Below are 11,040 nucleotides of genomic sequence, written 5' to 3' on the forward strand. Positions count from 1 at the left end.
AGAATTAGAAGTTGGTTTTTGGAGTAAATAAATGAAAATCATGGATTACTTATTCAAACTAAACTAAAATATCCCTTTTTTCACTATAAGAAAACTATTAAATATAAGTTAATTTTAAAATTAAAAAATAATTAATTACTATGCTGACTAAATTATATACTATTTTATAAAATAAAAAATTATTGATATCTAAATTAGTTCTATTATTAATAAATAATTTTTAAATTAATATTTAATTAGTTATTAAGGTTTTAGTTATCAATTTTAGAATCTAAATAATTAGTAGCTAAAATCTAGGTAATTAATTAGATACTAATTTATAAACTATTTATTAATAATAAAAACTAATTTAGATACTAATAATTTTTTTAATAATGGTATATAGTTTAATCAATATAGCAAATAATTATTTTTTATCTTTAAAATTAGTTTTATTCAATAATTTTATAGTAGTGTTTCTTACAAATTTACTCATTTTTGTAATTTTTTAAAAATTTACTTAACTTTGTAAAAACAAAATAAAATTACACAAGATCCATAAATTTTACTGTATTTGCATCCATCTTTTTAAGCTGTTTATTCTTGCTTATTCTTGTTTGGTGTAAGAGATTTAATTTGAGATAATTGTTTTTTCATGTTGTGTTTAAATATTTAATATATTTAGTCTAAAAAATTTGATCTTATCCGCTCTGCTATATTTAAAAATTAAGTGTAGGAAAGCTTCAAAGACGAATTGTTATAATATGATATATTTCTAATGTCTTTTGGAAAAGTGTCTAGATTGCAGTTGTGGGTGAGATTTTGAGGCATAACAATAAATTCATCTTTAAAGGTGGAGTGATAGATGATTTCGAAATTTTTCTTTGGTCCAACTAAAGGTCTAGTCTTGGATTACATCTAAAGTTGGACACATTTGTTTTTCCTGGTTGGATTGGTGTTTAAAGTTGGACCCATTGACGTGTTTGTTTATGATTTAAAGCCCTTGACTTTATAGGATTTTAGTTTGAGTATGAGACTTGTGATACAATCCAAGTAGCCAAGAAGATGCCAAGGACTCAAAAGACAATTCACACTATGAATAGTCATCTTAGCAATCAAGTCAAGTCTCCACCAAATATTAAACGAATACAAGTAGAAGAATAACTTGGCATAAATCAGAACATCAACTGTTCTTTCTTATGGTCTTCTGAAAAGACAAAAACATGTTTGTAAATAGTTTGAACTCACTTTTGGGGTCCAAATAGCAAAATAGGATAGAGTAGGTTCACATAGCATAAAAGAGGGTGTACTTAGCGAAATGAGCTTGTACCAAGCCCACATTTTCAAGACAAGGCACCTAAAATTAGGGTTTTTAACCTACCTTCTAGAAGCCATGCCTAAAGGTGCGGGTTTGACCATGGTCAACACCCTAGGCATCCCCTCTCCCTTGCCATTTCTACCCTTCACCCATCTTGCCCACCAAGGCACCCCTTCCTATAAATAGGGTGTCTTGCCTCATGTATTTTCACATAGATTTGAATATAGTAAAGAAACTCTGCTTGAGTGATTAGTGAGTTTTGTCTCCTAAATAATTTTGGGTCTTATCTTGAGCGTGTGAGCATTTCAAGTGGCGGCTCTTCATTCACTTATCTTGGAGTTTCCCCACCCTCCAAGTGGCGTGTTCATCTTCCCCATTCTCCATAAGCTTTCTTCATATAATCTTTTTCATTCTTTTCCATTTCGCCTTTTACTTTCTTCATTATGTTCTGTGTCTTTTTCCATTCGGTCATATTCTTCATTCCTTGCTTCATTTTATGCTCTTTAATTTTTGCCCTTGCATCATACACACAATATTCTTGGGTTTTTCTCTTTATCCTTCTGAAGTGAACCTTCACACTTACTTAACCACTTGGTTAAGTTCGTGTTCAATGGGAATCTTCTTAGGGTTCTCACTTTAAATTGCTAATCTCAAAATCATAAACAAGAGCAACCAATTAAAATGTGAAATCCTAAAATCAACTCACATCAGCTCAACTTGTGTGGTGTTATGTTTCTTTGTTTAGTAGTTTAAGTTTGGTTGAGAAGAGTAGTTGGTTGTTTTTGGTTTGATTTGTAATAGGGTTGGACCAACCCTAAAATGATTCATATTTATTTATTTTTTCTTATTGATAAAAAATAATAGAACTTATTTATTATTTAAGAGTCACACATTTTAAATTTCTTTTTGAGAACAATATCATGCGGATTTCTAACTTTAAATTTCATAGTTTGCCAACCCAAATCTACCTTGTGTTTTTTTTATTAACTTCTAAAATTCAAACCTCGTTACTTTTTTTTTATTAGTACATTAATTGGAAGATATATTCTACGGCAATTTATTTAAAATCTATTGAACATGTAAAATATGAATAAAAAGTAGCTTCGCTTATATACTGAGCAAGTATAATTTTTATTATTTTTTCTTGTGGGTGTAACAAATTTGATTACGTTAAGAATTTATATAGAATAACAAACATTACAAGAAAATCATGAAATAGAAACCAATTTTTAGAGATCAAAATAATTAGTTGCAATAGTAACTAAATTAGAGAGCATTTTAGAAACTAAAAAAAAATTGGTTTCTAAATTAGTTTCTATTATTGTTAAATAGTTTCTAAATTGATATCTAATTAGCAACCAAGGTTTTAACTACCAATTATTTAGTTTCTAAATTTGGTAGCAAAAACCTTGGTTGCTAATTATATACCAATTTTGAAACTATTTAACAATAATAGAAACTAATTTAGAATCCAATTTTTTTTCTGGACTTTAAACCTAACTTAATCTCATAAACCGGCTTATAAGGTGAGGTTTGCACCCACTTATAAACTATGAAATATCCTAATCTCACTACAAAAAAACGTGTATAATGCGGCGGTTATTTTCGTAAAAACTGGCGTTTTTAACCGCCGCATTATACGTCTGTGGCGGTATTGCGTATCGCCAGAATTCTTGCTGCCACAAAGTTTAATGTGGCGGTCAAATGAGAACCGTTGTAGCAGACGCCATAGTATGCATTGTATAATGTGACGGTTTTAAGCGTGCAATTGACGTCAGTTATAAATGTCGTAATTTTAAAATTGGGTAAACCAATTCTTACGTAAATAGTGGCAGTTTTAACCGCCACTTTATAACTGTAATAATTCGAATATTAAATATTTAATTTTATTTTTAATATTTATAATAATTTATTTAATTCTATTTTATAATTTGATTTCATAATATTATTTAATTTGATATTATAATTAAACTTTAATTTTATTTTTAATATTTATAATAATTTATTTAATTCTATTTTATAATTTGATTTTATAATATTAATTAATTTGATATTATGTTTCATAATATATATAATTAAGTTATAACATAAACTAATTTCATAATATATTTAAAATTGAGAAATATAATAATCAAAAGATGAGTTCATTCATTCATTGAAATAACAAAGTTGATAATGTCAAACTAATCCAAACAACAAGTAAATTAAATTGTCAAAATGTAAATTGTTTCATTTTCTAAACATATTACAAGTAAATTCTCAATCCTAATTTGTCTTACTCCCTCCACTTGATCTTATATTCTGGTTTGGTGATGGAGCACCACTAGCAACATCCGGTGCCTGGAATAAGTTAAAATATGTTTAAAATTAATTGACAATTTTAAAAAAATAAATGAAAACAATATTATAATAAAATTTTAAGTATAGTAATTTATACCTCATTAATAGATGCTTGTACCAAATTTGCTGCCATTGCAGCAACATGTTCCGGCACGTCTAGTCTAGAAGCAATGTAGGCTAGCATAGTATGCATTTGGCTCCTTACAACTGCAAGTTCTGTTGCCATCTTTTCTACCTTTTCTTCAACATTTGTTGAAGACCCACCACTAGAGGAACCATTATTCATATTGCTTACCCTTATTGTGGATTTCTTGAAAGCAAGGGTAGGACAAGCTCCATATGAAAGTCCTCTGACCCTCCCTGGATGCTCCTTTCCAAAAATGACACCAACAGGATCATTTGGAGATATATGTGATGCAGTTTCTGGATTTTCCAGCATTAACTCATCAATTTTATCCTACATAAAAATGGAAGCAACCAACTTTAATGTTCGTCTTCCCAAAACAGTCTAAGACAGTATCCAAAATAGCCCAAAACAATCCAAAACAGTCCAAAACAATATATACCCATGGTAGAGACAATATGTTCCCAAAACAGTCTAAAACAGTCCAAGACAATATCCAAAATAGCCTAAAACAATCCAAAACAGTCCAAAACAATATATACCCATGGTAGAGACAATATGTTCCCAAAACAGTGTCCAAAACAGTCCAAGGAAGTATCCAAAATAGGCCAAAACAATCCAAAATAGTCCAAAACAATATATATCCATGATAGAGACAATATGTTCCCAAAACAATCCAAAACAGTTCAAGACAGTATCCAAAATAGCCCAAAACAATTCAAAATAGTCCAAAACAATATATACTCATGGTAGAGACAAAGTGTTCCCAAAACAATCGAAAACAATTCAAGACAGTATCCAAAATAGCTCAAAACAGTCCGAAATAGTCCAAAACAATATATAGCCATGATAGAGACAATATGTTCCCAAAACAATCCAAAATAGTTCAAGACAGTATCCAAAATAGCCTAAAACAATTCAAAACAGTCCAAAACAATATATACTCATGGTAGAGACAAAGTGTTCCCAAAACAATCGAAAACAATTCAAGACAGTATCCAAAATAGCTCAAAACAGTCCAAAATAGTATATACTCATGGCAGACACAATATGTTCCCAAAACAATCCAAGACAGTATCCAAAATAGCCCAAAACAATCCAAAACAGTCCAAAACAATATATACCCATGGTAGAGACAATATGTTCCTAAAACAGTCCAAGACAGTGTCCAAAATAACCCAAAACAGTCTAAGACAGTATCTAAAATAGTCCAAAATAGTCTAAAACAATATCCAAATCAGTATCCAAATCCAAATAGTATGTCTCAAAAATAGTATATACAGAAAACAATTACTCTGTTCAACATAAAGAAGAAAATGAGAGGTTCAAAACTGATATAATTAGAAGTTACCCCAATCTCCATAGCTTCATCATTAACATACGTGCCATTCTTCCTCTTGTGTGTGATCTTCCACATCTCAGCTCGGCCAATGTTCCTACCAGTCTCAATTTTCTATACATTCCAAAAAGGATAATATAATTACAAAAATACATAATATATTATAAATCAAAATATATGCCAAATTCACAAAGCTACATATATGTAAATATACCAGATTATCCCTCCTTCTTGACAATGCCATAGCTCCACCAGTGTGAGGAATAGTTTGTTTCTTTCTTATCTCTCTATTCCTGTTACACAGTTTCTACACAATAAAATGAAATCAGTTTTTGCAAATTTAAAATCAAGTTGAGTGAGAAATATATGAAATGAAAAGTATGTACCACTGTGGAAGGCTTGAGACGATAATCCACAAATATAGCCCACTGCTCCATGTTAAGACCATCTGGAACATTCTTTATCAAGTCATTTCTGCTTAACACTGGGTCATAGAATTCATTCCAGAGCTTGCATCTATACTCCCTCCACAATTTGCCAATTTTGAACATAACATCTCTCTTAGCGAGATCTTCATTTACCATGAAGCAAAAACGACTCTTCAAATAATACAATTGTTAGTCCACATATATATTCAAAAACTGAAATAAGAATGTACATATTTAATGTTTTATTGAATGTAGGGTCAATTACCTTCAGTGCACTCTCCCATATAGTATCCTTGTAAGTATCAGGCACAAATGACCAACTTTCAAAACTTATAGGCAACAATATATGATTTGCTGCTAGCTGTCCACAAACTCCAGCAAGCAAACCACATGCTTCTCCAATGGGTTGAAAGTTATCATCATAGTTGACAACCACACGTGTTCCAATGGGCAAATTATGAGCATCCCTAACCTTGAGCTTCGTTTTCTGAGTAACTCCATGCTCATCTATAAAGTATAATACATTAAGGTATCTGCAATGAAAGTAATTAAATGAAAAAGAAAAACACAACAACAAAATTAACATATGTTTACCTATAGTATCAACAAACCAATAGTGGTTTGAATGTCTGCCTTTTTTTGGTGCCACCCTTTCTGCTTCAGATTCTAATGTATGCGGTTGTGCAGATTGAGGGGTATGTGGTTGTGTAGACTCGGATGTATGTGGCAGTGTAGACTCAGATGTATGTGGTAGTGCAGAGTCAGATGTGTGTGGTTGTGCATACTCAGATGTGCCTTCAGGTTGTGCAGATTGTGAGATTGGTGGTTGAGTAGACTCAGTTTGTGGTAGCGCTGCTGATTCAAAAGTAGGTTGTAAATCTCGTGGTTGTGCAGATTTTGAGATTTGTGGTGGTGTATGTCCAGATGCTTGTGGTAATGGAGATCCAATATGTGGTTGACCAGATTTAGTTATTTGTTGACGTGTAGTTTGAGGCGTGTCATTAGGTTGAACATAGTTCCTCACAGATGTGTCTGAACTATGTCCACCAATTGCCTTAAGCAAGTTCTTAATCCTCTTAGGCTTAGGCATATCTGCACATAAAAAGGAAAGAATAAAATACAAAAACAAGATATAACAATGCATATCAAAGTACATAATCAAATAGATGTGCAGTTTTATTAACAGACCAAGCTTATTATTACTCTGACATTGAGTCATTTTCATGAAGTTCGTGATCATTGTTATCCTCGTTTAATAATTCATCATCTTCATCATCCCTAAACAATGGCAAATGTTCAGACTCGTTGAAAAAATGGTTTAAATCTTGTTGTGGACATGGTTCCAGTTCACAAACTTCATTATCTCCTTCTCCCATATCATACAAGTCTCGTGGTTTGAAGTGGACGACAATTTTCCAATCCTTGTTAACTTCATCATTAACATAATATACCATTTCAGCTTGTGAAGCTTCAATATATGGATCATGCTCCTCACGATCTCCCATGTGAATTAATCTTGAAAAATTAATAGAATTAAAACCCCACGGATCCTTTCTAAGCCCCCTATCTCTTGTGGTGTCAGCCCATTTACATTTGAACAATGTCACTTTAAAACGACCATAGTAATTAAGCTCAATTATATCTTCTAATTTTCCATAGTATGCCAAATCCGCTTCCCTAATGTTTTGATCAGCCATACTTGCAACACATGATGTTGATGAAGTTAAGTAAACTCCACTGTTTTGGGTTTTTAACCCATGTTCTCGACTTTCGGTCCTAAACTTGAATCCATTTACATTGAAGGCAGAAAATCTTCTAGCATGTGGAGTCGGACCTTGAGATAGATACTTAAGATCATTTGACACTGTACTTGAAATGTCTGGGTTATTAATCTACAAAAATAAGGATTGAATGTGTGAACATATGTTACAAACTTTAATAAAACAATTATAAAAACAGTTTCTACGTACCCTTTGAGGAAACCAATTCATGAAATCCTTATTAACAATCCTTTCTATCTCTATATTTGAAATTCTTCTCCCTCTAAACCTCCTTCGCAAATGACTTTTAAATTCCCTAAGAAAATAATCATAACCAATGTGTTACTAATGATTCCATTAAGGACACATTTTGAATATAATTAAATTTATAGTTGTGTTAACACTCACTGAATGAAAGGGGTAACTTCAGGGCAATTAAATAACACATATCGATGTGCTTGAGTTCTTTGCATGGTTGACAACTCAAAAGTTGAAGAGGCACTTACTACTCTACCAATTGGTGGGAAAATGGTACTCAATTGTGGCATATTTGTATTACAAGAATCATCCACACGTGAAGGCCTGTTATTTCTTGTCTCAACCCCTTCCATTTATTCAGAGGTAAAGGTCAGAACCTCTTCAGCTAGGTATCCTTCGACAATGGAACCTTCAGGTTGTGCCTTGTTTCGAACATATAATTTTAAATGTCCAAAATACCTATAAAATAATTTTTCAATTAGGATAATCAAATATGAAGCTTAAAAAAACTTCAAAATCTATGTGTGCCAAAAACATTTACCTTTCTATGGGATACATCCAACGATAATGAACCGGGCCTCCAAGTTTGGCCTCACCAACTAAGTGACAAGTTAAGTGCACCATAACTGTAAAAAAGGTAGGAGGGAACAACATTTCCATGTGGCAAAGAGTTTCAATGATGCGGGACTGAAGTTTATCAAGTTCGGTTTGGCTTAAACTTTTGCCACATAATTGTCGAAAAAATGAACATAGTTCTACTATCACTGCAGTCACATTGTTTGGTAAAACATTACGTATGGCAATGGGTAGTAAATGTTCCATAAGAATATGACAATCATGACTCTTAAGGCCAAAAATCTTTCCAGCTTTCAAATCAATACACCTTGAAATATTACTCGAGTATCCATCTGGCATTTTCACATCTTTCAGTGTTTGTAAAAACGTTTTTTTCTTTGGTTTTGACAATGAAAACACACTTGGCCGAAATCTTCCTCTTTCATCTGGCCAAAGTTCATTCCTTATACCCATTTCTTTAAGTACCTTTCGGGCTTTTAAATTATCTTTTAATTTCTTAGGGTCATTGAGTAATGTATACAAAACATTGTCACAAACATTTTTTTCAATATGCATGACATCTAGACAATGGTGTAACAAGTTCGTCTCCCAATAAGGAAGATCAAAAAATATACTTCTCTTTTTCCATTGTTCTGCTCCAACAACTTCAAGAACATTCTTTCCCCGACCCCTTTTACTTGTATCCGTAGGTTCTAATGGTTTTCCAAATGTAACATTGATACCCTCAACTTGTTTAAATATGTCTGACCCTGACAAATGTTCTGGTGCTTCCCTTAGTTCAGTTCTTCCGTAAAAAAGAGAACGACTCAATCTGAATCTATGTTCTTTATGTAAAAATCGACGGTGTCCCATAAAGCTGTATTTGCCCCTATACAACAAAGAAGACTCAGTGTCAAAGTTACAAGTTGGGCAAGCAAGACCAGTGTGCGTGTTCCATCCAGATAAATTGCCTAGGCCAGGGAAGTCACTAATTGTCCACAACAAAGCCGCTCGCAATGTAAACATTTCTTTTTTCGAATAATCAAAAGTTTGCACTCCATCGAACCAGAGCTCCTTTAATTCTTTTATGAGTGGTTGTAAGTATACATCAATGTCGTTTCCTGTCATTTGTTTTCCAGGAATTATCATGGATAGGATAAAAGAGGTTTGCTTCATACACTCCCAAGGAGGACGATTGTATGGGATGAGGACTACTGGCCATATACTATAGCTTGTACTCATGGTTCCGAAAGGGTTGAAGCCATCACTAGCTAAGCCCAGTCGTACATTTCGAGGATCATTTGCAAATTCTGGATGTAATACATCAAATGCTTTCCAAGCCTCAGAATCTCTAGGATGCCTCATCAACCCATCCTGGTTATCCTCTGATGCATGCCATGTCATAGATTCAGTTGTCTTAGAACTCATAAACAATCGTTGCAATCTTGACTTCAATGGAAAGTAACGCAAGATCTTTGCATATTGTTTCTTATCTTTATCTTTCCACTTAGACATTTTGCACCGTTTACATTCTTCTAAGCTTTCATTCTCTTCACCCCAATATAGCATGCAATCTTTTGGACAAGCTGGTATTTTGACATAATTAAGACCAAGTTTGTTAATCACATTCTTGGCCTCATAAAATGAGTTAGGAAACTTAGCATGTTCAAATGCGTCCTTTAGCAAGTTTAGAATCATGGTCATTGCTTTATCACTCATTCTACACATGCATTTTATATGATACAACTTCAACATGAATGATAACTTTGAATACTTGGTACAACCTTCATATAGTGGTTCATTATTGTCCTTCAACAACGCATCAAAGTTTGTATTTCCTTCACCATGCAACATATCATCTTGTACACCATCATCTTGAGTACCCTCATCAATGTGATCATCGTGGTGCCCCACAAACCCAAATGCCTCGTTCAACATGTCTTCCATTGGATTATGAGATTCTATGACATCTTCAATGACATGCGCACTTGGAACAACCACAAACTCATTTCCACTTAGTCCTTCACCGTGCATATACCAAGTTTGGTAGTTTTGAGGAAAAGTGCTACATGTTAAGTGTTCTTGAACTACATCCCTTGTTTGCCACTTATTGAAACCACACTTTGAACACGGACACTTTATGACAAGACCATTAGCATGTCCAAATGCAAATTCCAAAAATTCATTCAAACCATTTGCATATTCAATGGTGTTTCGTGGTTTAGAAATCCAACTTTTATCAATTGGCATGACGACAAAACAAAACACCATAACAAAAAATTACTTACATAAATGTGTTAACTACATAAAATAGTTAATCAGAACCTACATTTACCAAACTAGCTTTTGGTAAATTTTATGGGTCACACAAACAAAATTTTAATTATACAACCAATCTATACGCTTCAAAACAGATCTGGATGGTTGAATATAAAGTTAGATCCAAACCAATTTGCAAGTTGGTTTGGATCAATTGTTGTCTCTATGAATTTCTTAATCATTCTATAAATAATCATTATCAAATAACCATTATAAATAACCATTATCATTCTATAAGCTAACACAATGCAATCAAAATTTAAGTACGTGCAGGTCATCTTCAAATTAATGAAACTAAGTCTGTAAAGGCTAATATATAATAAAAGTTGAAGTAAGACATGAACCCTTGCTTTTTGTAGTTAACCCTCTTCTTAACTTCATCTTTTTTATTTTATTACTTGATTATTTCCGTTTCAGGGAATTTCAAGCACTACTCCATTACTGGCAAATTCATCTGAGGAAACACCTGTTTTGTCACCTTTAGTCCCAGTTTCATTTTGGGTAGTTCAAAAGGTGAAGATCAGAAGCAGAAAGCTGTTACTAAGCCAGAAAAAGTTCAAGCAATATTAAAGGGAATAAAGCAGGTTTGAGATGCATATCAGTGTTTATGATTGTTTGCT

At 32.7% G+C, this 11,040-nt stretch overlaps 1 protein-coding gene across 1 annotated transcript; it reads right to left on the reverse strand.

Moving 5' to 3' along the window:
• Nucleotides 1-6,610: 6,610 nt before the first annotated feature.
• LOC137809222 (uncharacterized) lies at nt 6,611-10,351 on the reverse strand. Its single transcript, XM_068610357.1, has 4 exons — nt 8,088-10,351; nt 7,924-8,005; nt 6,732-7,420; nt 6,611-6,620 (listed from the first exon to the last, which is right to left on the reverse strand). The coding sequence occupies exons 1-4, from the start codon at nt 10,349-10,351 to the stop codon at nt 6,611-6,613; spliced, it is 3,045 nt and encodes a 1,014-aa protein (XP_068466458.1).
• Nucleotides 10,352-11,040: the final 689 nt, after the last annotated feature.

Source organism: Phaseolus vulgaris, chromosome 2 (genome assembly GCF_000499845.2).
Source record: "Phaseolus vulgaris cultivar G19833 chromosome 2, P. vulgaris v2.0, whole genome shotgun sequence".
NCBI classification, from domain to species: Eukaryota; Viridiplantae; Streptophyta; class Magnoliopsida; order Fabales; family Fabaceae; genus Phaseolus; species Phaseolus vulgaris.